The sequence below is a fragment of the Sciurus carolinensis genome, chromosome 3 (genome assembly GCF_902686445.1).
Source record: "Sciurus carolinensis chromosome 3, mSciCar1.2, whole genome shotgun sequence".
In the NCBI taxonomy this organism is placed as follows: domain Eukaryota; kingdom Metazoa; phylum Chordata; class Mammalia; order Rodentia; family Sciuridae; genus Sciurus; species Sciurus carolinensis.
This window is the reverse complement of record NC_062215.1, coordinates 180,231,470-180,259,104: the sequence shown is the minus strand read 5'-3', so window position 1 is coordinate 180,259,104 and position 27,635 is coordinate 180,231,470. Positions and strand designations below refer to the sequence as shown.

General features: G+C 52.9%; 1 protein-coding gene across 26 annotated transcripts in view; it reads right to left on the bottom strand.

The window, feature by feature from the left end:
- The window catches only part of Lrrfip1 (LRR binding FLII interacting protein 1), a 127,613-nt gene extending 100,807 nt beyond the window's left edge, over nt 1-26,806 (bottom strand). For all 26 annotated transcript variants that reach the window (XM_047544946.1, XM_047544949.1, XM_047544947.1 and 23 more), the window contains exon 1: nt 26,655-26,806. In XM_047544946.1, coding sequence (XP_047400902.1) covers nt 26,655-26,744 — 90 coding nt within the window. In that variant the 5' untranslated portion in view covers nt 26,745-26,806. The remainder of the gene's footprint in view (nt 1-26,654) is intronic.
- Between the last annotated feature and the right edge of the window lie 829 nt (nt 26,807-27,635).

Sequence of the window (27,635 nt, the reverse complement as noted above, 5' to 3'; positions counted from 1 at the left end):
ATGGTCTCATTTCCATCCTCTCTCCTCCTCTGCCAGGAGCTGCCTCCCCACAGCTGCCTTGTCTCTGTGATTCCTCACTCAGTCCAGCTCCACTGTAACTGGAACCATGGGGGGACCTTCCTAGGAGGACCGTCTCCACCCCAGCCTTTCTCCACTGATACAAAGCTTCAGGTTTTCTTCTGAAGAAAGTGCCCCTTCATGGACAAGTATGTTTTGGTGAAAATGAAAATGCTAGAACAGTGGTTTGACCTACAAATGTTTAAAGAGTAGAAGGATGTCCTAGTACGGGGCACATTTAACTTATTCTATAGGTCTAGGTCTCAGAGTAAAATTCATGATCCTCTAGTTATATTTTGTCTTCTTCTTTTAAAATGTCTGCTCTTATTTGTACTGTGCAGTGAATTTTTTAAAAAATATTTTATTATTTGTTCTAATTAGTTATACATGACAGAATGAATTTTGAAATATCATATATAAATGGAGTATAACTTCTCCTTTGTCTAGTTGTACATGATGTAGAGTTACACAGGTCATATAATCATATATGCACATAGGGTAATAATGTCTGATTCATTCTACTATCATTCCTCCCCCCATGGCCCCTCCCCTTCCTCATTCCCCTCTGTGTAGTCCAAAATACCTCTGTTCTCCCCCCACCCCATTGTGAATTAGCATCGGCATATCAGAGAAAACATTTGGCCTTTGGTTCTTTGGGACTGGCTTATTTCACTTAGCAAAATATTCTCCATTTCCATTCATTTACCAGAAAATGCCATAATTTCATTTTTCTTTAAGGTTGAGTAATATTCCATTGTGTACATATACCATGGTTTCTTTATCCATTCATCTGTTGAAGGATACTTATGTTGGTTCCATAGTTTGGTTACTGTGAGTTGAGCTGCTATAAATACTGATGTGGCTGTGTCACTGTAGTATGCTGATTTTAAGTCCTTTGGGTATAAACTGAGGAGGGGAAAGGCAGTAGTTCCATTCCAAGTTTTCTGAAGAATCTCCATACTGCTTTCCACAATGGCTGCACCAATTTGCATTCCCACTAGCAATGTATGAGTGCACCTTTTCCCCCACATCCTTGCCAACATTTATTGTTGCTTGTGTTCTTGATGATGATTGCCATTCTGACTGGAATGGGATGGCATCTGAGTGTCATTTTGATTTATTTGCATTTCTCCGATTGCTAGAGATGTTGAACAGTTTTTCATTTATTTGTTGATCAACTGTATTTCTTCTGTGAAGTGTCTGTTCATTCCCTTAGCCCATTTATTGATTGGGTATTTGTTTTTTGGTGTTAAGTTTTTTGAGTTCTTTATATATCCTGGAGATTCATACTGTATCTGAGGTGCATATGGTAAAGAATTTTCTCCCAATCTGTAGGTTCTCTCTTCATGTTACTGATTGTTCCCTTTGCTGTGAAGAAGCTTTTTAGTTGGATCCCATCCTATTTTATTGATTCTTGATTTCACTTCTTGTGCTTTAGGAAGTTAAGGAAGTCAGATCCTAAGCCAACATGGTGGAGATTTGGGCTTACTTTTTCTTCTATTAGGCACAGGGTCTCTATTCTAGTGCCTAAGTCTTTGATCCACTTTGAGTTGATTTTTGTGCAGGGTGAGAGATAGGGGTTTAATTTCATTTTGTGCAGTGAACTTTTATTGTGGTAGTTAGTACATGTACACATTATAAATGGGTAGTCATAAGTGAGCCGAGGTATGTCCACCAAACCCTCTGCTCTGTCCTACACAAGCTTGATGCTTGGTGTGTGCGCAGGAATCTCAGGCACTGTGTCGTTGAGAGATCTCAGGCCCACAGCCCAGATCACTGTTTTAGAAACTGAGCCAAGATCTTGTCTAAATAGATACTTGGAAAATATTAGTTGACTTATAGACCTCAGGAGGTATATTAACAGATATGATGCATTATATATTATACAGTTTGGCAGAAACAAAGGCATATATATGATTTGAATAAACCTGAAACATTCAAATATCTTCAAATCTATGTCCAACTCCTGCTCAGTATAATTGCTCTTGACTTGCAAATTTTTTTCTCACTATAACTCAAATACCAAATCTTAAAAAAAAAAACTTTTTTTAGGCTATGTATGTAATGCCTACTGGATAGCCCTACCTTGCATTCCCAAATCTCCTATGTACAAATTACAGGCTCAGGATATTAAGGCCAAAAGCAACACAACACAAAAGAAAACCTAAATAACCAAACTGACTACTTATTGCATCAGTAAATTTCACACTGGAACCAATTATTTACACTTCAAAAAATAGGAAGAGACCAAAAAGATGTCTACCCTGTTTCCCTATTGTGGAATTAGGGATCTTGTTCAATAGCAACCCAAGAAGCAAAAAAAAAAAAAAAGAAAGAAAGAAAGAAAAAAAGAAGCAGCATGTCTTTTGTATTTTGCTTTGCCTTTTGTTATTTTAATACCATTTTGTATTTTAATACCATTGGATATTTTTCCTTTTGTTGTAAGGTTGGGCTTCAACCTATGGTGACTTGCTGTGCTGTTTTCTACAGCAAATATGTAGAGCTGTTTTTGGTTATATCACACAGATATAGTTTATTTGTTTGAGGCTGTTCTTGCTTTATTGCCAGACTGCAGGTTGGTCTCCAGCTCCAGGTCTCAAGCAGTTCTCCTGCCTCAGCCTCCCAAGCTGGGACTACAGACACATATCATTATACCTGGCAGTGATATCATTTTATACAATTCAAAAGATGTCATATATGCATTCAATCACAAAGCAAGCAAGAAAATCAGTTTCAGCCAGTGTACAAGACTGTCTACCTGTGTGCTTCCTTACTCATTTCAAAGTGACAGATTTGCAGCTAACTTGGGACTCAATGGGAATATCAGTTAACATCCAACAGTGTAAGATTACAGTCATCCGCATTGCCATCATGAATTCAGTTTCTTAGAAAAATTGCAGATGCCAATCATTCATTTAAACACGAACCTCACTTGGGAGTCCAAGGCAGGGGAATCACAAGTTCAAGGCCAGTCTCAGTAACTTGGTCAGACAGTCTGAAAATAAAAAAGGGCTGGGGTATAGCTCCATACTAGAGCACCCCTGGGCTAAATCTCCAGTACTACAAACAAACAAACAAACAAACATAAGCCCTCTCCCTTGGGAGGGAGGTGGGTATCACAGGAGAGGCAAGGCTTACCTTGAGTCTGCTTAAGGGAAAAGCTAACTAACATAGCTGTCAGCTCTTACTATCACAACTGTGATTTTAAAACAGTATTTGTGATTGCTATGCCCCGGGGTAGTCATTCTTAAGATCTGTACATAGAACACATTGTTCATGATCAGGCCCAAGGCGGGCTCACAGCAGGAAGTCAAATGGGAAGATGAGTGAGGCTCTGAGCCTCCGCCTGTCCTCCAGAGGGCGGGCCTCACAGACAGCTTTCCAAATGATTGACTCATGTTTCAAAACAATGACTAACGCTTTAAAATGCTTTTAAACACTTCTAAAGAAGTTCTTCATAAAAATGAAAACCAACGAAATGCCCTGAGAAATTAGAATTGTGGGTAACGCACCGACCCACCATTGAGGCCAACAGTCTTACCACAACAGGGATCATTCCAGATAAAGATTCATTTCCCCGTGAGTCGAAGTCGTCCATTTCCTAAAACTGTCAGGTCGCTTTTATCAGGAGCCTGTAAGCTACCTTCTCCATGAGCAGTCAGGCCTCGCTGAAGTTAAAAAGCAACAAAACAGCAAGACCCTGGGCGCCTAGCCTGGGGTGGCGGGGCAGAGGGTCCAGGTCTCGGGGGCGGCGGGAGCTGGGCAAGCCCTGGGACCCGGCCGATCTCCGTCGGGAACCTGGGATGGCCCAGGGCTGCTGTGCGCCTGACCCCAGCACAGCTCGCGATGCTGGTGAAGCGCGTCTCCCTTGGAGTGGGCCCTGCAGACGACAGCTGCTCTCCATGCAGCCCAGGCGCCCGGGCCCCTGCAGTCCACACCCAGGGACGGCCTCTGCCGTCTGAGCCCGCTAGTAACCACCCGCACGAGTGACAAAGCCCGGAGGAGCGAGGTGCGGGCGCCCGCACAGCCCGCCCGAGTCACCCCCAGCCGACCTTCGGCCTCTCCCGCCCGCGGCCAGTCCCGTCCGCTGCCGCGCCGCGCCCCCGCGTGGCGGCCCGGGGACAGCGCCGGACCCTGAGTGACCGCCTGGCCAATGGCGGGGGCATCACCGGGTGAGTCACTCGAAGCCCGGACGTTGGGAAGCGGGACAGGGAGGGGCCCTCCAGCCGCCATGCAAGGGAGGGCTCAGCGAGGGAGCCACAATCACGCAAGGAACGAGCGCACCGTGCGCGCCGTGCCCGCCCCACCTCCCCGCGCCGCTTCATCCTAAAGTCCCAGACAAGGGACCGCGGCAGTGCGCAGGCCTGGGAACAGGGAGGGCAGGGAGGGCAGGGCATGTGCGTGTGCATGTGTGTGCATGTGTGTGCATGTGTGCGCGCGTGCACGTGTGAGTCAGTCCACCATGAGGAGGGCTGTACTGAGGGGCAGTTCTCACACGGAAAAATTCATCCACTGTAAGTATGTGAATTCAAGGACTTTTAGTAAATTCACAGAGAAGCAACCACAATCCCATTTAGGACATTTTCATCAAACCAAAGACTCTGTTGTCATTGGCTAAATTATATCGTTATATTGTGTGCATGCAGGAGTATGTCACAGCGAATCCTACCATCATGTACAGCGCTAATAAGACCAGCTGTCTTATGTCACCTGTTCTGTGTGGCCTGTTTAATCACTCCCTGGAGTGCTCTGGTCTGGCCTGGAAGCTACACTGTACTCACCAGATCCTCTTACCCCTACTGAGAATTTGTGTAACATTGATGCTATTTCTTTCATCATTTTTTCTCGATGTTGGGGATGGAACTCCCCCCCACCCCCATCCTTGAGCATGCTAAGCACACTCTGCACCGTGAAGCCGGACCCCAGCCTTGACTTCCATAATATCTGAGAACTCACCAGTGAAGTCATTTGGACATGGTGATTTGTGTTTTTAAATAAAGCAGAATTTCTTTAATAGAAACACAAAACCAACCAGAGTTCATGGGAGGCTGTGGGTGCAGCCCAGAGGTCGAGCACTTGCCCAGGCTGCCTAGTAGTGGCGGGCGCCTGCGCTCCGTCCCCAGCACCCAAGAGAAGATTCAGGCTTTGGTGCAGAAGGAGCCCAATACGAGTGTTCTTTCCTTAACTTCATGCCTTTGGACAGCAGGGGTGGCCCTCGCCCCCTATGCAGCTGCCTCACAGCTGGGCGCCTGTTCTCTGGCCCACACCCCACTGGTCCTACAGGACAGCCCTACCTCAGCTTTCCACCCCCCTCCGCCTTTTAAAAAACGGTGGTAAAATACACATACCGTAGTATAAGCATGTTAACCATTTTCTTTTCTTTCTTTCCCTTTTTCTTTTCAGTGTTGGGGACGGAACCCAGGGCCTTGCATATGCTAAGCCAGCACTCGACCACTGGGCCCCTTTTCATTATGTTTTATGACAAGGTCTTCTGAGTCGCCCAGGCTGGCCTTGACCTTGCTGCCCTCCCTCCTCAGCGTACCGGATCGCTGGATTTCAGGTGCTCTACTGCGCCTGGTTAGGCGGACCTTTTTTAAGTGTGCAGTTCACTCTGAATGTCTCCAGCTGACACTGTGTCCATAACATCGACTTCCCCTTCCTGCTTCCGCATTCTACTTTCTACCTCTGACTATGACTACCCAAGGGACCTCATGCAAGTGAAAGCACGCAGTATCTGTTTTGTGTCTGGCTTATTTATGTCCTTGAGGTTCATGAGTGATACAGCATGTGTTCAGAATTTCCTTCCCTTTCAAAGGGCTAAATAATATTCCACTGTGGGTGCAAGCCACATTTTGTTTACGCGTTGTCAATGAGCATCTGAGCTGTCTTCACCTCTGAGCGCTGTGGGTAACCCTGTGAGCACTAGTGTGCAGTTATCTCTTCAAGGTCCTGTTTTGGATTTTTTTGAAAAATGAGTCTTCACTGACAAGTAGCCACCTATTTGTGCTGGGCGATGGGCAACATGATGTTCATTCGAGGCGTGTGGTGGATGGCTGCATCACGTGGACTAAGGTGTGCACTCCTTCACATACTGAGCACTGTGTGTGTGTGGTAAGAACGTTCAGAATCTGCTCTCCTCACCTGGCACGGAGGTGTGCTCTGGAGGCCCAGTTACCCGGCAGGCTGAGGTGGGAAGATGGCGTGAGCTAGGAGTTCAAGGTCAGTCTGGGCAATGTAGTGAGTCCCCATCTCAGAACAAACAAAGCAAAACCAAAACCCAAAGACACTACTCTTTTGGTAATTTCAGTATATATTATCAGCTACAGTCACCATGAAGCATTATGTCTAACTGCAGTTTTATACTTTTGGACCAACGTCTCCCCAGATTCCCCATCCCCCAGTTGCTGGTAAACCACTATCCTATTCTCTGCTTCTCTAAGTTGGACTTTTTAGGTCCACATAAAACTTAGTCTTGTCTTTCTGTGCCTAGCTTATTTCAGTTAACATGATTTTCCCATATCTACTCATGTTGTTGCCAATGGCAGAGTCTCCTTCCTCTTGAAGGCTGAGTAGTATTCCACTGTGCACATGCACCTCATTTTCATTACCCGTTCATCTGTTGATGGACACAGGTCGGTTCCATATGTTGACTACTGTGAATGGTGCTATGGACTTCTCTGATCCACCGATCTCCTACTGCTTGGCTGTGTTCCCAGAGTGGGACTGCTGGATCACACGGCAGTTCCACTTGACATGTGTTGAGGGACCTCCTTACAGTTCTCCTTGATGGCTGCATTAATTATCATCCCTGCAACAGGATACGAGGGTTCTCTTTTCTCCGCATCCTTCCCAATGCTTATCTTTCTTTTTTTAATAATAGCATTCTAATAGGCCTGGGGTGAGACTCTATTGTGGTTTTAACTTGCATTTTCCTGCTTGGTGACATTGAACACATTTTTTCACACCTTTGGCCATTTATGTGTCTTCTTTCACAAAATATCTGTTTGGGTTCTTTGCCCATTTTTAAAATCAGCCCAATTTTTCCTCTTACTATCCAGTTGTTCAAGTTCATTGTGTGTATTTTGGACATGAACCCCTTGTCAGGTGTATGGTTTGCAAATATCTTCTCCCTTCCTGTAGACGATCTCTCTTCTCTCTGTTGCTGGTTTCCTCTGTTGTGCACAAGTGTTTTAGTTTGATTTAATCCCATCTGTCTATTTCTGCTTTTGTTGCCTGTGCTTTTTAGGCCATGTCCAAGAAAGCACTGTCTAGACCAATGCTGTAGAGCTTTCGTGACTTCACAGTGACTTTACAGTCCCAGGTCTTGAATTTAAACCTTCGATCCATTTTAAGTAGAGGCTGGCATGTGTGTGAGTGTCCAGTTTCATCCTTCTGCTTGTATGGATCTGGCTGTCCAGCTCCATTTATTCAAGAGGCTGTCTTCTCCCCATATTGTGTTCTTGGCATCCGTGTCAAAGTCAATTGACTGTAAATGAATGGATTTATTTCTGGATTTCTGCTCAGTTCCACCAGCCCGTGCGCCTGTTTAGTGCCAGTATCATGCTGTTTCCAGCAGTGTATCTTGTAGCAGATTTTGAAATAAGGTGATGCATGTCTCCAGCTTTGTTCTTTTTATTCAAGATTGCTTTGGCTTCTCAGGGTTCTTTTTTGTGGTTTAGTGCAAATTTAAGGATTTTTTTTTCTATTTTTGTGAAGAATGGGACTGGGATTTTGGTAGGGACCGCACTAAGTCTGTCAACAGCTTTGTGTAGTGTGGACATTTCAATACCATTAGTTCTTTTAATCTATGAACATGGGACATCTTTCCATTTCTTTGTGTCTTCCTAAAATTCTTTCATCAATCTTTTATAGTTTTCAGCTCACAGATCTTAGCTTACTCCTAAGTATTTTATTAATTTTTATAGCTACTGTAAGTGGGACTGTTTTCCTGATTTCTTTCTCAGATAGCCTGTTGGTGCCTGCAATGTGAACAGATACCTCTGGTGTACAAACACCTCTCTGAGTCCCTGCTTTCCATCTTTTGGATATATACCCAGACATGGTATTGCTGGTCACAGGGCAATTCTATTTTCAGCATTTTGAGGACCCCCTTCCCTTTTTTTTTTTTTTTTTTGTGGTGCTGGGATTTGAATCGAGGGCCTTGTGCTTTTCTACCAACTGAGCTGTATCCCCAGCCCCCCCACTTCCCTCCTGAACCTGCCCACACAGGTGCTCACCCTCGTCGCCCCACAGAGCCGGTCCTCACCAGCCTGCTGGGACCTCCACATCCCGTGGGCCCTTCTCACTCTGACCTTCCCTGGCCCCTGGGTGTTGGATGACACAGCAGATCCCTCCCTGCTTCTGAAACACCCCTCACCTGGCCTCCGGACAGTGCTCAGTCCCCTCCGCTGGTTCCTCATGTCACTGCTGGTCCTGTTCTCTCAGTGACCTTATCCAGCCCTAGCAGCAGTACATTGGCCACTCCTGAATTTCTCCCTCCTGCTCAGACCTCACGCCTGAGATCCAGGCGCAGATCCTGCTGCCTGTCACTCTCCCCTTGAATGTCAGGAAGGAATTTCAAATCCCACTTGTGCAAAGTGCAACTCCCAGTTCCCTGATTTTCTGTTGTCCCACCTCAGAAAGTAGGGGCTCCGCTGCTTCCTTGGTGGATGAATTTACACCAGAAGTGTCCGCTGCCACCATCTGCACCAGATTGGCATCACTAGAAGTGGGACCACCAAGCCTTCCTGCTGGGACACGACAGGAAGCCGCCTGTGCCGCCTACTGGGGAGAGGCAGACCAGAGCCCGGCAGGGTTCAGCGGCACTGCCCCATGCAGCTGTGTGGCTCCTGGGCATACGGGCTACCAAATGACACCTGGCCTGCACACAACACTCAGAGTTCCTAAGGCTCAGTCTCAGGGAAACGATGTAAAATGTCTCATTAATAGTTTTTTATAGTGGAGTACAGTGGCACATGCCTGTAATCCTAGCAGCTCCAGAGGCTCAGGCAGGAGGATCATGAGTTCAAAGCCAGCCTCAGCAAAAGCCAGGCGCTAAGCAACTCAGTGAGACCTGTCTCTACACAGAATACAAAATAGGACTGGGGCTGGGGCTCAGCGGTCGAGTGCCCCTGAGTTCAATTGTCGGTACCTCCCCTCCAATAGTTTTTATACTGGTTACATGTTAAGATGATGCTGTTTCAATACATTGTGTTATATAAAATCTTACCTATTTTTACATTTTTAAAATGTGGCTAATATATGATCAAAAATTGCATGTGGGGCTCACATTCCATTTCTGATGGTGCAGCTTAAGAGCTAATTTCCACTTGCAGGAAATGCTGAGAGGAGGAGGACAGTGAAGTGACCCTGCAGGAGAGCTGCCAGCTACACCTAGACAGCAGGACACTTCGCAGCCCAAGGGTCTGGAGGGCTTCCCTGGGCTAAAGGAAATGCAGGAGGCAGAACTCCCAACCAGGCTGTGTGGGCTGTGAGCAGACCCCAATTCAGAAAGACCAATGGAAAAGCATTCTTGAGAAAATTAGGAACTTTTTGTTATGTCTTAGGTATTAGATGACACTGAGAATGCATACCACTTCTGTCAGTGTGACAGCCTTATGCTTCTGTCAGAAAACCTCTGCTGTAGACCGTAGATGGAGGGAAAGTCACAGCACACCTGGAGTTTGCTTTAAGATACCACGAGAAGAAAACAGAACACGTGAGCGAGATCAAGTGAACACGGCAGCCCCCGTGAGTCAGGGTGAGCGCTGGGGTGCCTCCCCGCCTCGGGCGTGCGTGACAAGTTCCACGTGAGAAGGCCCCCAGCCTAGAGCGAGAAGGGCACGCACGCCGGTCTTCATGCCCTCAGAACTGCGAGCCAGCCTCTGGATCTGCGATCACAGTCCACGCCTGGGAGCAGCAGGGTCAGCGCGTCGAGGGGCGTGTGGGAAGAGCAGTCTGTAGACGGGCCACAGGGCTCCCAAACTGCCTGGCCCACACCTCGACACCCCTTCCCTGCTCCTGCGGGAGAACCCGGTGCACCTGCGCGTCTCTCTCTGCATCCCACGCCTGGCCCGTCAGCAAGCCCTGCGGCTCTGCCGGCAGAGGATGTGCCAGGGGCAACGGCCAGCCCGCTGCGCCACCCTCCCGTGCGGGTACTGCCTCCCCGGGGGCACAGTCTCCTGTTCTTAACCTGATAGGCCTGTCTGCTCATCACCTTGCTTGGGCAGGGGACGGCCACCACAGGGGTCAGCTGGAAAGGCGACCCTGGGCTCCTGCTGTCCATGGCGGTCCTGTGCATGGCACCGTGACACATTCCCTTAAACAGACCAGAGCAGCCCGGCCTCCATACCAGCGGCCCCACAGCTGCCCAAGGCCACTGAGAAGGACATGCTCGAGTCTCAGAGCTGCCTAGAGGGCCTCAGCGACCTCTCTACCCTCACGTCTCCCTCTCCTGGGTCACCTCCTCAGCCACAAAGGCCTCCCTGCGGGACTCAGGGCGAGGGTCACCCTGCGGACTCTGCACCCGCGGCCCCCGGGCCCAGCGCGTCACCTCCCTGGACGTCCTCTCCAGCACCTGACAGACAGCAGCAGCCCCCTGTCCTGCGGCACCCGACATGTCCTAGGGCTGTCTGCTCAGTGGTTCATCTTTTTTCTTTTTACACCTTAATTTTGTTTCTTTGGTTTTTTATGTGGTGCAGGGGATGGAACCCAGTGCCTCGTGGGAGCCAGGCAAGCACTCTACCACGGGGCCACAACCCAGCCCTCCGTGGTCTCTCTTTAGGGTTACAGAGGGTGGGCCTGCTTTGTGCCCAGAGCAGGGCAGGCTCAGCGGGGGTTGGCACAGCAGATGGGAGGACCTGGGGAGGGAGGTGCTGGGGCGAGAGCCTCTTCTCCCCAGCACCACCACATGGACACAGGTCGGGCCAGGCAGGGGACAAGTGACACACACACTGCTGGGCCCTAGTGCCAGGCGGAGGGCTGGGGCAGCCGGGCGGCCTCACCCCGTGGATGTCCCAAGCCGTGGCAGGGGGAGCGGAGGTGGAGACCAGGGGGGAAAACACAAGGCGAGCGATGGGACCATCCTCCCGGCTCGCCACGACAGCAGCCTGAAGAAGACCACCTTCCTCTCTGAAAAACCAAGCCACACTTGAACCCTGGTGTGTCCCGGGTGGACCTCCGCTCACACCCACGGCCAGTGCTGGCGGCGGCTCATTCTGGGGGAGGAGGGCAGCCCGCCCTGCATGGCCGTAGCCGGGCCAGCTCTGAGTTGTGCAGGTTCTCGGCCCCTCCTCCTGCTCCGGAGGCCCAGAGACCAGCAGCTGCTGTGCTGACCACAGACACGAAGCAACCCGCAGGCACAGCTGCCCCGAGCGCGCTCTCACGCAGAACAGTCAAACTGACCCACTGTGACCACACCAGAAAGAAGAGGGGATCCTGAACAGCCGAGACTCCCAGGGACCGCGGAGCTGAGGGAGAGGTCGCCGCGCCGCCGCACCTTCCTCCCAGCACCTCCTGCTCCCAGTGACACGGGCTCCCACTTTCCTCCCAGGCAGGGAAGGCTCCTGCTGGGCTGGGAGTGGGGGTGATTTCCAGGAAAATGACCTCAGCTGCTGGTGGCAGGAAGGCAAGGGAGACAAAAAAATGCTGGGGCTACATGACTTGCCCAAGTGCGGGAGGAGTCATCCCGACTGGAGGCATCTACACACCGGAGGACAGCGGACACTCTGGACGCTGGAGAACAACGTGCCTTTGATGTGTCGCTGCACAATTCTTAAAAATCCCTAAACAGGGAGAGAGCAGCCTTAGGGAGTAAAGAAAGAAGGAGCCGTTGCCAGGAAAACATGGTCAGTGTCGCAGCTATTTCTAGTCTCCAGCATTCCCGAAACACGTGGGCTGCACTGGGTATTCAGGACGGGTGGGGCTCAAGGCTGGCCTCCATCTGCGGCTAGTGGAGAGGGCTGAGGTCACTCAAACGCAACTTGAACACGGGAATAAGGTGAATGTCGCGCTAGAACCCAAGTAAAGAAAGCAAAAGGCAAAGACCAGAGCTCGTTCTGAGGTCCTCAGGGTTTCAGAATATCAGGGGAAGGGGCGGCTCTCCCCAGACCCCGGGAAGATCAAGCAGATGTGGCTCCGCTGCAGGGAGTTCAGCCCCACCAGCCCTGGCTTCTCCTGAAACACCATGAAGGCACCGGGAGGGCGAGGGCTGGCACCTCACGTGCCGCCGGACCTGGGAGAACACCAAGCTGGGGCAGGGCCTCCGTGGAACCTCCGGACCAGGAGGCCACCATGGCGGGGGGGCCCTGGTGCTGCTGGGAGAACTGGAGAGTGCCAGAAGCAGGGCCCCGCACGGTCCCGGACAGAACCACACCCCCAGAGGAGGGCAGCCTCTCCTTCCCAGGCCCCCTTTCTGCTTTGCAAAAGCTGGCAAGGGCTGGAAGACCCTGGCTCCCTCCCTGCGCTCTGCACTGGGAAGGATGGGCCAGGTCTGGGCAGAAGCGCTAAGGGCCAGAGACGGGCTGCAGGAGCCTGTGGGAGTGAGGCCCAGGGGCGGGACCCCAGCGAGCGGGTAGCGCAGAGGCCCCACCATGGACAGTGGTGTGCGCAAGCTGCAGGCCTCCGAGGCTTGGAGTTCATCACGACACTGTGACCTAAAAGGCTGTGGGAGACCAACGCCCAAGAACAGGAAATTCGGAGGAACACCTGTAGATGAGGGAAAGGAGGCCAGGAGACTGACACAGGGCAGGTCCACCACGAAGCCACCACCGTCAGGGAACCTCGTGAACTTCCTGCCTCAAAGGTACAGCCCAAACGGGGGGAGCAAGGCAACATCAGTGAGCCAGCAACTCCCTCTCTACCACTTGGCCTCTTCACTTAACACAGGAATGGGCGTGTCACCTGCCTCAGCTCCGACGGGCAGCCTTCACGCACACCGACTTTCCTCAGTGTGGGGACTCGCACAGCCAAGGAGCCAGCAGACTCCTGTCTTGCAGATGGCTGCCTCCTTGCCTGTGTGTCCATGAGCTCTTCTCTAACGCAGGCAGAGCCAGGGCCAGCTCTCGGGTGTCCCCACACAGGACGATGATCCCACCTCATCACGGCAACACCCTTATGACCTCGTTTAACCTAAACTTCTTCCTTAGGGACCCATTTCCCAACACAGGAGGGCAGGGGCTTCCTCAAGGAGGTCTGGGCAGGAGGGGCCTTCCAGCTGTGGGCCCCAGGGCCAGGCGCAGGGCACACTCACTGAGAGCCCTCGTGAGCTGCTGCCGCCAGTCTTACTGTGAGTGCCCACAGTGAAGGACAGAGCCAAGGGAAAGCAGAGAAAGCAAGGGTTCCCACAGGAGGGGACTGGGCCAGGGCGAGGGGCGTGGCCCCAGGGCTCCCGGGACAGAGACGATGCCCAGGTGCAGAGAATCTGCTGCAGCTGCTCTTCCCTGCACCCGTGGCTGGGGTTGCTGGGGTGACGCTAAGAGACGTGCGCTTCCCTTCCTTCCACTGGACGCCCGCCTCTGCTTGTCTTCATAGCAGAAATCGGAAAAGACAGTAAATAATGGGTCCCCAAAAGGTGGTTTTCTAGGGGTAACAGGACAACGTGCTCCGGCCAAGGCCCTTGCTCGCTGCCCTTGGATTTCCTTGTCGGTGCCACCTTCACCGTGCACCACAGGCCTGGGCCCAGGCTCTTGGCAGTGTGTGGACCTATCCTGCGGGAGCCCTGGACTTGATTCCGAGCACGGCCGCACGCGGTAATGATAAAACCACGGCAGCTGGGGCCTCATGACAGACTGAGAGAAAAGTGTGCATGGTGAAAGGACAATGAACCAGGAGGGGAACGTCGCGGCTTTCCACCGCGTGCACGTGCCCACTTCAGATGACAACCTGGGTTCAGTCGTCACCACCGCACCTGAAACAGCATGCTCACCCAAGGACACCTGGCTTCCACCAGCTGCAGGAGCCAAGCACCCCTCGCCTGGCTATAGAAAGGGGAGCCCCAGCTCGGAGCTGCTGCGGACAGCACCGTCCTTCTCGCCACTGACCTGGTGTGCAGGGGGGAGGTGGGGACAGTGTAGGGTGGGAAGGGGTGGGGAGCAGAACGCTTAAAGTGTCGGCGAGGCCCAGAGACCCAGCGGGGTCCCGGCAGTGAGAGTGAGGAGAAACAGCCTCAGCCAGTGGCCAGTGCCAGGAAATGGCCGTGTCAGGGCCACAGCAACATGAGGGCTTCCCAAGACCGGCTCCCAAGCTCACTGGTTACTCTGAACACCCTGCTTTTGACATTCACACTAAAAGTGGGTCACACACCCACCACAAATGCTTCAGGGCGGAGCAGGGTGTTGACACAGGCTCCAAGCCTCTCCCCAAGTTCAAAGTCCACAGATGTCACGCTGAACCCTGGGACCGGATTCTGTGATGGCCCTTCCTCCAGGTCGTGGTGTCCCCTTCCCTGTGTGTGCAGGATGCAGCAACCTGCTTCCAGGGAGAGGGCACCTAGCCTGACAGCAGAGAGACCTCAGCCATGTCCTCGGCCATGAGTCAGCATCACTAAGGAGTCGCACTGTCAGGTGCCCCCAGTTCTGCACCCAGTTCAACCAGACAAGTCTCAGTTGAGGAACAGTCCACAAAATACCTGACTGCTATTCTTCAAAAGTTCCAGGTCATGAAAGCAAGAAAGGCCTAGAAACTGTCTTGGGTTGGAGGAGTTGAAGGTCACGTGAAAACAAAACCCAAGGTGGGCTCCCGAGACAGAACCCAGAGCAGAAGTGAGGCTTCCGTGGAGAAGCGCAGTCCACATGTCCACAGCTGCAACAGGCGTGTGCATCTTAAGGATCAGCGCAGGGCTGGGTGTGGCTCAGCGGTAGAGTGTTTGCCCAGTGTGCACGAGGCTCTGGGTTCTGCCTCCAGCCCTGTGAGGAGCAAGGCCAGTCTGGCCAATCTTTCTGGTTTCCCCAACACATCTCCAACCTTTCCATATTGTTACCAGCAATCTGCACCAGCACCAGCACCCTCCTCCCATGGTTCCAGCTACTCTGGGGGTGCACAGGGCTTTTTAGAAGCCGGGAACTCATGTGAGGTTAAGGTCAGGCAAAGGCAGCTATTTATTGCACCTGGCAGGGTCTAATAATACACCTGAATTCCTCCAGTTCAAACGCTTTGCCCCAACAGGGACGCCACACAGGAGAATGTTCTGCAAACTGTCCAAGTGACTTCAGTCCCTGGGCGAGTGCCACCAACCCTAGCAGAGCTTTCCTGGACACAGTGAGTGTCTTTTTAGGGAGTGCCGTCTCATGGCACTGTGATGTGCACAGCAACCCGATCGCATGGCCACAGGACGCCCAATGAGGTCACGGTCCCACCAGGGGGATCACTGGAAAGACTGTTCCCATACATGAGGAAGAAGCCAACAGAGGGAGGCCCAGGAGCACGTTGGGAGAGGGCAGCGCTGGGCCGGGGAGGGGCAGGACAAGGGCTTAGCTTCCGGCTTTAGCTCTCCCTCTGCCTCCGATTTGGCACTACAGGGATAGGGTAGCACGCCATCCTGCCAAAGCAAGGTGCTCCAGAGAATTAGCACCTTGCCCATCCGAACCACCAGCCACAGGGGCTTTGGTCAGTCTTCATCTGAGAGTGACCAGGGGCAACCCTTGACCACTCACTGTTTTAGAGAATCAGAACTGTCAGATGTTACTGTGCAGTGGACTGAGCCCACTCACCCCTCACCATGACACAGGAGCCCAGTGTCCCCACTCACGGGGCTGGGCCTGGCCAGGCTGGACCACAGGGCAGGAGGGGCCTGCAGCCATGGTAACAGTGAGGCCTGGTGAGACAAGTCCCATGCAGAGGAAGCTGTGCTCTTCCGAGAGGGACACCATGCCCACCTCTGCTGGCCGACCCACATGGAGCAGCAGGGCTCCCCAAGTGGACCCTTCTGGCAGGCGTGGGAGGGCGCCCTGGCCTGGAGGGTCTGAGCGGCATGTGGCCTGGACCTGGGGCTCTGATCAGTGGTTCTCAAAGCGTAGCCTTCAGGCAGCAGGCCAGCACACCTGGAGCCTGCTGGACGCACTGGCCTCACGGTGGTGGTGACTCTAGTCCACCTCTTCCCCTCCATGGGGACCTGAATGGACCTGGGCGAAGGCTCCCGTGCCCACCTCCACTCCCACCCTCCTAAGGGCCACATGGGCCTACACCTGGCTCCTCATCCTGCCGCAGAAGAAGCAACAGTACTGCTGAAAGGGACCTGGCCAGTGCCTGACCACTGGGGCCCACAAGCACACCGCTCCCCCTTCCCCTTCAGAAGCAGCCGCGGAGCAGCCTGAAGCACCTGGGCTCCAGCACAGATCTCAGACTCTCCTGATGGAGCATGGCCACCACCTACGGGCACCACTCAGACATGTGCCAGGGAGGGGAGCTGGCAGGGTTGCCCACCTTGCAGATCAGACGGTGATGCCCAGGAGGACTGGCCCCGCCACCTCTGGGTACCATCTCTGAGATTATCCAAAACTTTAAAATGCAGTATAAAACTGTATACACATAACATAATCAGATGCCGTGATTTTAACCAGCTATACCATTAAAAGATCACATTTTAAGTGAGGCACGGTAATCTCAGCGATTCACAAGTCTGACACAGGAGAATCACAACTTTCAGACCAGCCTGGATAATTTACTGAGACCCTGTCTCAAAAATATAGTAATTAATTAAAAGGGCTGGGGATGTAGCTCAGTAGTAGAACACCCCTGGGTTCAATCCCCAGGGCTGCAAAACGAAGCAAACAAACAAGCAAAGAACCTGAAACAAAAACAAAAGATGCCTGTTTTGAAAGCAAGCCATGAACCGGATGGAGTACTATGCGGAGCTGAAAGGCACCCCTCCCTCGGCGCAACGTACCCAGTGTAAGTGATTAACCGTCACATTCCACGTAAGGAAAACTGGAAATGATATTTAGGAAATAAAAATGGATTAAAGCAGCAGCACTATCCACAAAAACAAAACTCCAAGCAAAAATGACCCATTAAATCTTAAACCAAAAGGAAGACTAAAGCTGCATCTTCACTCAGAGAGAAGAAGGCCACCTGTGTGTGTCCCTGGCAAATTGCACAGAAAGCCAGGAGCAAGTAGAAGCCACGCAGGTGGGCACCCGGAGCCTTCCACGGCCATCCTCCTTCCTGCCCTACATGGCCGGGTGGCTCAGCCCCCGGTGGAGGGAGCAGGGGGCAGGGAGCCAGGATGAGTCTCTGGCTTGCTCAGTGCTCCGTGGAGAACAGCAGGAGAGGGGGCAGAGGAGCACAGCCACGGCTGGGGGACAGTGGAGGAGTGAGGAAGGTGGGTGAGAGCCGAGGTCCGGGGTAGGGGAGGGCCCCACACGAGACAGCGACCTGGCCTGTTTAAGCAGCTCAGCTACCTGCCTTTGTAGGAGATATGGGGACAGTTCTAACCCTAAGGAAACAGGCTGTTACTGGTCTTTTGTAAACTATTCTGTGCCCTTCTCATCTGGGGGCCCCTGGGGTGGTCTACAGTCCCCGCAGGTGGGACTGAGGTGGGCGTGTTTCCTGCCACCACACCTGGGCTTCCAGTGAGCAGATGATGCAGACCAAGGGGGGCGCACTGAACCCGCCCTGACCCTGAACTTCAGTCTGGAACGGAGCAGGCAGAGTCTGCCGCAACCGCCCGTCCACAGCGTCTTGTATGGCAGCCCACCCGTGGCCCCCAGCACCCTTCTCAAGTGCAGCCACGTGTCATCGGTTTGCAGCTGATTTCCACAACTGCTCTGGAGTGAGGGCCCCTGTGTACCCATGTCCAGGAGGGCGCAGGGAGGAGCCCTCTGAATGGCTGGTCAGTGCTCCCTGCCTCTCCTGGAAGTCACGGCCACCTCGAGTGGAAGTAGAGCACCCAGGCTTCTGTGGCTGAGGCCAGAGGTTCAGAGCTCCAGATGCAAACCTGGCAGTGTGGGAGGGAAGCCAAGGGGGCACTGGACAGTGTCTGGAAACGTCTTCTATTGTCACAGTGAGGAGGGGGAGGAGTTACCGCATCTGCTTGGCAGAAGCAGGGAGGAAGGAGCCACACCCACAGCCCAACAGAAAACTATCTGACCCAAATAGCAACAGTGCCAGGCTGAGAAACTGGACCTAAAGCCAAAGTAAGAGAAAAAACTTCAGAAACTAAAGAGTTGAAAGCCCATGGGCCCCTCCCCCATCCCAATTCTGGTGGCAAGTGCTCTGGCTGGCTCTAGGCACAGGTTAAAAATAGGCAGGTGATTTAGTAGCTTCTAAGAGGTCAGATAAGCCCAAAGACAAACAGCGCAGGACAAGCTGGGGATCGCAGTGGCCCATTCTCTCCAGGAAGCCAACCTGACATCAGGCACCCACAGCCACCTGGGAACCAAGCATCTGGAAATTTCTGATGGCATCTCACTGCTGACTCTCAGATGTAGGACCAAGAAGCAGAAATGATACTGAATGTAGAGGGTCCTTTCTGTGTAGGTGTCAAGAATGACCCCTGCTCTAAACTCAGGATGCCAAGCTCACTTATCCGGTCCCAAGCCCTGTGCACATCCCTCTCGCGGAGGGAGGTGTCTTCCCCCCAGCTCTCTCCCCTCGCCTCTCCTCGCCCCTGACCCAGCCCTCCCCTTAAGAAGGAAGAGTTCCACCGGGGCCCTGGCCCTGGATTCTGGGGCACATCCTGACCAGCCACAGAGCACTGCCACCTCCTGCCAGCAAGAGCACCTGAGCCACCTGCAGGTGCCACATGGGTGTCCTACCCAGTAGACCATGTCTCCTTCACAAGCAAGAAGGGCAGACCATGCTCCTTCCACCTGACTGAACACCTTTCCCACATTGACCTCAGGCCACAGCTCCATCCTGGGTCCAGCCAGCACAGATGAGCCCTGATCACTGTGTCCCCATGTCACTCTTCCACACTCAGTCGTGAGTGATAATATGGCCCTGTGGGACTCAATAAAGATTCCAGATCATGGAACATACCTCTATTACAACACCAGAGCTCCACCACCCAACACGGCAGCCTCTAATCATATGTAGCTATTCAAAATTAAAGTGGTTTAAATGAGATACAATTGAAAATGCAGCCCCTCCATTGGACTTCACCACTTTCCGGTGCTCGCTGGTGAGCTTGTGATGCAGAGATGGTGGAAGCATTTGCATGATGGAGTGGAATCCCTAGACCACGGGGCTCTGGGTGGGTGAGACATATGCCCCAGGCAACTGGAAGCAGTGTACTGTGGCAACCAGGGTGGGGTCATGCTAGCTGCGCAGTCTGCTTGGAATGCCACGTCTAGGAGAGTGGCCCCAGAAACCCCAGGCTTTCCCAGATGCCTAAGAGATGCTGTTAAAGAAGGTGGAAAATAAAAATGAAAGAAATCAAGGCTAAAGGCAGCAGAATTGATAATGGTGGAGGTTAAAGTATAATGAACGACTAAATCTGCTGGTGGTGTTAAATATGATCATGGCCGCTGCTGTCCTTCATGCCAAGAAGTGGGTGGGGACAGTGTGATACAATACACCAGAGGGACACTGGACACTGCTGGCTCCCACACTCTTGCTGATCCCAGAGTCCCCACTGCCAAGACCCTATCACATTCTGCCTACCCAACTCTCCAGGTATTTGTTCTATGAAGAGTATATCTCAGGTCTTAGAGAATGTGCCAAGCAAATAAATGAATTACTCTTGATGCCTAAAGCTCTAAAAATCTCATATTTTATAGCTCTCTCTGCTGGCTCATCTGATTTGGCATTTTATTCCACTCTCAGTAAAGGATCCCCAGCCAATGGTCTCCTGACTTGTGCCACAAGGACACTAGCGGTTAGCTGTTCTTCTCCACCATACATATCAGATTAATTTCCAACTTTCTCCTCAATTCCTGGCCCCCTTAATTGAAAACAAAGCTTTATCCATAGGCATCAGGTTGGAGGGAGGGAGAGAGGAAGAGGGAGGGAGGAAGGGGGGAGGGGAGGGAGGGAATGAATTCTGGAAAGCAAATGTTGAACAGGTAAATTTAGTATAAGGGGTGGAAGAATAATTGAATGCTCTTCCATAAAGTCTAACCACAAGCCCAAAAACATTAGAAAATAAGAGAGATGGAAGTTTGGCTCCACAGAACACCTGTAAGACAGCACAGAGAAAATGGCAGGATGGGAAAGTCCAGAAAATCTTCCGGAACCTTAGGATACAAGTTTTCAGACTGAACGAACTCAGTGAATGCTTAATAAACAGGATAGGGAAAAATCCAGAATGTGAGGATAAAGAGATCCTAAGAGCTTCTGGAGACCAAAAGTAGGCCCTGTCTCAAAATAAAATAAAAATGTGAAACAAAACAAAACTCCCACTGGACCTTGGATGGTGCCACCCAGTGTCACCATTAGCTGCAGTCAGGGGCAGTGGTCCCTGGGGAGAGGCTGGGGAGTCACAAGAGCGTTCAGCGTCCAGCATGGAGAGCTGTCCTGCCTCAGGTTCTCACAGCCACCACGGGGTAACCAAGGGCCCCTGCTTAGCCGAACCTTCCAACAGAAAGGCATCTTGGATCACCTGTGAGTCACTGGGGATGTGACCAGTGTCCATGTGCCTGTGACCTTGTGTTGTTTATGATTTCCAGAAGATGCTTCTGAGTGGAGACAGAAAGTCAGCTGTGGACAGCCTGCTGGCTCTGGAGCCTGTGGCCCCGCCTGCTGCTATTTCTATCAGCTCCAGCTGTCTCCCCCTCCCACTTCTGGGCTAGTCTTTAGTGACTCCTGGCTCAGTGCTTAGGGCTGGGAATTGTATGATGGGGAGTCCGTGTGGTGTGGTGGAAATCGGGGGACCTGGATTCGAGGTCCCTGTGAGCCATATCAAGGGTGGAACAAGAAAGGAGAGAAGCAGGGGTGGAGGCTGCTTCTGAGGTCCAGAGTGTGCTGGGAGCTCTCAGAAGCTGCCTTCCCTAGACTACTAAGTCCTGTTGGAAGAGTCTGGACTTCTCTACTGGATGTAGGGAGAACAGGCTTGGAGATGCCAAGTGGCCTGCCCACAGTCATCCAGTAACTAAGTGGTGCTCGTTAATCAGCCAGGCCGTTTCCTGTATCAGCTCCTGGGCTGCATCCGAGACCCAGCTCCAGGTGATGTCCTGCAGTCGGGCTGACTTCTCCCCATCCCTGGGACTGCTGTCCCCAGCTGACCTGTGAGCCGTCAGGCATAGCATTTCATGAGAGTCTCATATTCTCTGCCTTACTATGTCTCTCATCTTCCTTTCCCTTCTTTTTTCTTTAAAAACTTAATTTTATTTCAACGAAATAATATGTTTTTACCTTTGCCCCATGTTCTCAGGTCACCCTCCAGACCACAGCTATGTGTTCCTGCTAAAACGTGTCAGATCTTGTCAGGTCCACCCCTTCGCTGATGAAACTCTCCAGGGGCTTCTCGTTTCACCCAGTGAAAGCCAAATCCCTAAGGAGCCACAAGGCCCTGAAGGACCTGCTCATTTTCTCCACTTGTAAAAAGAACCTGCATATGGCGCATTGTGGATCTACCCATCTTGGGCACCGTCCGCTGGCTTCCTGGCTGGAGGGAGGTTTGCACAGGCTGGGGCTGCCCTCTCCCACTTTCCTTTCCCTTCACTGTCAGGTTACAGGCACACTGTCATTTTGGGTTAAATGGCATGCTCACTGGCAGGATGGAAGGCTGGTTGAGGGTACGGGCACTAGTGTCAGAGTTCCCGGGTTCAAGTCCTAATTCCATCCCTAATTTCATGACCTAAGACAGTGTATCTAACCATTTTGTGCCTCGGTCTCCCCATAAGGATCGTGGGGAAATACGTGAGTACACTCCTCACAGGGTGGTCCCGAGGACAGAGGAGATGTTTCCTGAAAAGACCTCAGGGCAACGCCCAGCACGCTGCAAATGTTGAGGAAGGCCAGCCACGGCCACGATGTCGCAGACTGCTGCGTGCTGGTGCAGAGCTGGAGTATTCCTGCACTCCTTCCCTTCCTCAACTTCTGCTTTTCCTGGAGTTATTCTTCTTTGCTTATCGACCGCTCACCTCCACCACATCTACTTCTTTGTGCACTTTTCAGCAGAACCCTTCACAGTACTATTTCCGTATGATTAAACAAATCAGGTGATCTGTCGATTCCTTTCGTTTGCCTCTGGAAATCTGCCCTACAGACTTCTGCCAGGTCTGGTCTGGGGTGGGCTCGGGGTCACTAGAGCTGCCATTCTTGTTGCCACCATTCTGAGGATTCCTGTTGTCCTACCCCGTTTTTGGTTGAAGCCCCATTTTGGGAATGGTACACTGTCTTCTTTCTTGGATTGCTCTCTCATTTTGCTGGTGCATGTCCTTCAGCAGCTTCCTGAGGAAGAATGCCTTTTCCAAGTATGTGAATGTCCACAAATGTTTTATTCTACCTTCCTGCTTGATTGACAGTGTGGTACAGAGTTATAGATGAAAAATAATTTTCTAAAGAATGACAGACTTCTACGTATTCTTTGAACTATTTTTCAGTGTGTGCTGTTAATTGAAAACAGCAATGTGCAGAAAACGAAAATAGCCAGCTGTCCTTTGTGTGAGAAAGGTTATTTGTTGGCATTTGCTTAAAGAACAGCAGAAGCCACAGTGAAAGTGGTGTGAGTAGTGGGTGGCAGCAGCCTTGCTGAGTGTGGTATTTGAACCACATGACTTAATCACCTATTCAGGAAATAAGCCAGTAAGTATCAAATTGTAAATTTCATTTTTTTGGGTACTGGACATTGAATCCAGGGGTCTAAGTTTTCCAGGCTGGCCTTGAATTCGTGAGCCTCCTGCCTCAGCACACACCCCCGCCCCCAAGCCTCTGAGATTGCAGGTTTGCTTCACATGCTGGCACCAAATGGTTGTTCTCAGCTGTACAGGCTCAGAAAAACAAATTCAGCCAGGTGTCTCCCATGGGTGACTGATGGCTCAGGCTGCCCCGGGGGCTGCCAGAAGCTGCTTCCTTCACAAAGCAGCCTCCACATGGCCATAAGTACTTTTGCACCAAAGGGAGCACAGGCCATGGCCCTGAATATCCCACACTCACAGGCCAGGGAGTCCAGACAGGCCGGTACACCACAGGGCACCCGAGCAGGGCACCAACACCTGCATCAAGGGGACCTCTGCCCAAAGGACACAGTCACAGACAAGAGGCTCCAAGAAGTCATGGGCAGGAGAGCTACCTGGTCAGTGAGGAAGGAGTGCTCATGCGGGCCAAGGAGGGAATGAGGGACTCCCCACGTGGGAGAGGCATCCACAGCCAGTCACCAGCACAGCCCACACCAGGGGCTGCTTCAGGGTGGAGGGAGGGCATTCTTCATCTGAGAGGACACTGAATTCCCTTGGGGTCATAGGGCAATGGCATCTCATTCAGTGAGAGAGTGCTGAATGAGAAATTGGGGCTACTTCCCAAGTCACTAGCAGAGCCTCAACCGTGGCAGGAGGGACAATTTTGCATGTTGTGGAAACACCTCTCCCCAGGATTGAGAAGCACACTCGGTCTCTCCGAGAGCTGACCACACTTTCCGGCACCTTGCTAGAATCTGCCTTGACCAGAGACTGGAAACCTTCATGCTGGTGCGCCCTCAGCTTTTCAGAACAGCTCAGGTTGCTGCAAACGTACTGAGAGTTTGAACCGCACCTAACTGCAGGCTCTGTTCCTCCCCGGTATGTGAGGACCCCTAAGCGAGCTCCCAGAACCAGCAGGATTGGTCCCCTGCTCTAGGCCTCCCAAGGGCCTGGCCTGGAATCCTCCACCTGTCCTCTCTGCAGTGTGTCACCACCCCACCCCTGCCACTTTCCCAAGGGTTCCTTATGTCTATTCAGGCTCAACAGCTTCCGAAGGGCTTCAGTGGAAGCTGGCCCTCCCCATTTCCAGAATAGGACTCGCTGGTCCCATGGAGGCTCATCCCCCTTGCCACAGGGGCTGTGTGGGTCCTGAGCTCAGCACAGGAGCCCAGGGAGACACTTCTAGCTCTTGGAACAGCCACCAGAAGAGAAAATGGCTCACCAGGGGCAGCCTGGGAACGCCAGGGCCAGTCAGCCTTCACCGAGCACACTGGACCGAGGATGAGGCTGCACACGGAGCCAGCTGCAGAAAGCAAAGGCCTGAGAGAAGCTGCTGGTGAGGCTGGCAGGGACTCCTGCCCTGACCCTGGGCTATCTGCACCCTGGCCAATCCACTTCCCCTCCTCCATTCCAGTGTGGCCAGGGCTTTGGTCCAGCAGCAAAGCATTTGGTCTGAGAGATACATCCTCCAAGAGCTCAAAAGCCACATCCTCCAGGAAGTCACTTCTGTTCCATCTCTGCGTTGGAATTCTTTCTCATTCCAAACCTTCAGGGCTCTCCACGCCCTTCTCACAGCGGATCGCCCCCCAGCTTCTATCAGCATTGCTGATCTACAGGTCCTGACCTCAGTCACGCACCACTTGAGAGCGGATCCTTGCCAAGTTCCTTCCTGACTCCCTGCTCCCCAGGACAGGGATCTGGACACCAAGACACATGTCTGTTGAATCAATGTGTGAATAAAAAAGTACTGAACTTCAGGCAATTTTGTTAACTTTCATAAAAACTCCTTAAGAACTCAGCAAATAGATATGTGCCCTTTGAGTAGAGATTTTAATTTTCACAGTTGAAACAGAATTCAGTTTGTAGGAAAACATCCAGTGTTGCACCTGCTCCCTCCAATCTTGGTGAGTGCCGCTCAGGACTGGTAACTGCTGTCTGCAGCTGGTGTCATTGGGAGGGGTACGTGTGGGGGTTGCTCAGACTCCTGAGTGTCTCACAGATACTCTGCTGCAAACATTCCTGAACCCTGAAGTGGCAAGGAGTTCCTCCCCATGTCAGAGATGAGAAAATAGGCTCAGAGGAGGCTGGGGAAGTCAGGTCCCTGGCATGGCACAGCTGGGGAAGAGCAGTCTGACTCCCCATCTATCTTTATAACTGCCAGCCGCATCTGCCTGGACAGGAGGCAGGCTGCAGGGCTGTCAACCGGGAGCATTCTTTTGCCTTGCCTTTCAATCTATTTTTATAAAAACCAGCAGATAAGCAGCAGACGCTGGGGACTCTCATGCTTCTCATTCCTTTGTCCCATAACCACCGTGGCACCAGTGGTAAGACAGGCCCGTGATTCATGGGTCCCTCTGTTACAGTCAAACACACACACACAACATCTTCACAGGGGAATCATTCAAGTTACATTCAGCAAAAGTTAGCCCAAGGTCCTGTAAGTGCCTGGTTCTTCCTCTGTTTATTGATCAATGCAACAGACGCTGTCACTGATGGGCACCTACCATATGCCTGGCTCTTGGGATAAAAAGTAAGATGCTGCCTGCCTGGGTGTCACCTTCTACAGATGAGTAAATAATGATGAGGCATCCTACGAGGTGCGAGTGAGAGTGAGGGGAGTCAAGTGCAGGCAGGGAGACAGGCCTGGGAGAGCCCGATATGAGTTGCCCAGAGGACAGAGCATCCACACTGGGCTGCAAGGGATGAAGAGGAGTCTTCTGGAAAGTCCTTTCCCATCATGAACAGAGAAGAACATGACTTTATTCATTCATTGTTTAACAAATACTGAGTGATGGTGCATGTCTCTAAATGCAAAATTGGTTATTAACAACTTCAAACACCTTAAGAAACCGTTAGAGAGTAAACCCCAATAAATATCTGATTGGTGCAACTGGACACCACAGTCTAAGTGGCCAAAAGTTTCTCCATGTGGGAATGACCCTAAGTAGGATAACTCTCCATCACACCTGACCAAAGAGACCCTGTGAGGAAGGCTGTGTAGACGAGGCATTTGCAAAGACTGGTCAATGCACTGCAAAAAAAGCCTCAACCAAGGGACTCTCCTTCCCCAAAGTCGCTGCTACCAACCGCTGAACAGCGGTTGTACATGTCAGGTACATGTATCATTTGGCCTCAAGGCGGACTCCTGGGGGAGAAAACAAGGCATCTCCCTCTATCCCTGATAGGATGCCAGGCACGTGGTAGGTGCCCTCCAGTGTCTCTTACATTAATTAATAAACGAAAGAAGTACAAGGCACTAATAAGACGCCTGTGCCTTCGGTCTGCCTCCTGGAGTTCATTACCAAATGTGATCTGGGCTGTGATAAACTGCCTGGGAAACTTTGATGAGACCTTTCAGTGTGCCTGGACTCGTTTCCAGGCGAGGTCCAGAAACTGGATTCGGTCACCCCCAAGTTCATCCCAAGCTGCACCTTGTGTGGCAACTGAAGGCACTCGGCCACTGACCGTTTCAGCAGGGCCACATGGCCTCTGGAACCGCCACTGGCCTCCAGAACCGCCACTGGCCTCCAGGGTGAGCTAACTCCCTCCTCCCCGAGGGGGCCCGGCACAGAAGGGTGCTCGCCCCCCACGCTGCACCGCCCACCCCCGCCGGCGCCGGGCTCTGCGGGTCCACGGGATCAGCGGCGACGAGGGCCAGGCGCTGCGGGGTGGGCAGCGCCACTGGCCAGTCGCGGCGAGGCCGGGCGCCGGGTCCCAGCGCCCAGCTCGCAGCCGCCCCCGCGGCCGCCCTCCGCGCCCCGGGCGCCGGACATCGCGGGAGCCGCCCGCGCCCGCCGCGTAACGGGCCTCGGCCGCGCTCACCTCGCGCGCGATCTGGTTCAGCGCGTCGTCCTCCGCCGACAGCCGCTCCCGCGTGGGGAGCCGCTTGCGCCCCGAGCCCTGCGTGCCCATGTCCCCTGCCGCCTCGCCAGCTGCTGCGACCCGTGGCTCGCGCTGCCCGCCGGCCGCGGCCGCTCCGCCCCTCCCTCCGCCGCGGCGTCATGGCGTCAGCGGGCGCGGGCGGCACGCGGGGACGCGGGCCGGGGTCGGGGCGGCCGGACGCGGGGCGGCCGGGGCGCCGGAGGCCGGCCGGCTCAGCGGAGGGCAGGGGCTGAAGGTGCCCGGGACCCCAAGAACGCCCGGGGGCGGGGCGCGCTGAGGACGCCCGGGGTCCGCAGCGCGGGCCCTGGATACCCTGGCGCGGCGACGCTGGGACCCTCGGGGCGGGGCTTGGGGGACGCTGCGGGCCGCAGCGCCAGCGGGGCAGCCGGAGGAGGCGGCCCCCTTGGGAATTGTTTTGCTGCGGGTCGTCCCGGAATGGTCCCCCGCCCCTGGTCGCTGGGCGCCGCTGAGCCGGGACCTCAGCGGAGGGGCGGAAGGCTTTCCGGGCACTGAGGGGCTGAGAGGGGCGTGCACAGACGGATGGGCAAGGACGTGGGTCCTGCCACCCCTGAGAGGCGAGATTTGAGTCCATGACCGAGGGGCAAGCGCTAAGCGCTGGGGTCAGTACGTCACATGGCCAGCCCCCCTGGGCCCGTGCATCCCCGTGCTCTGGGGATCCTAGTCGAGATGTTGGTGTTTCTGCACACACGCTGTCCTCCGTGCTTGCATCTGCCGTGTCTGTCCCTGAAGCGGGCACTTGACGCTTCACACGTGTGTTCCCAGCTTCCAGGATGGGGAGCATTCCTGGCCCTTAATGCACAGTTGATAGAAAAGTGAGTAAAATCCCCCAAGAGCATGCCCCCGTAACCTACTTCATATAGCCACACCCCACCTGTCTACAGTTACAACTCAGTAGTCCAT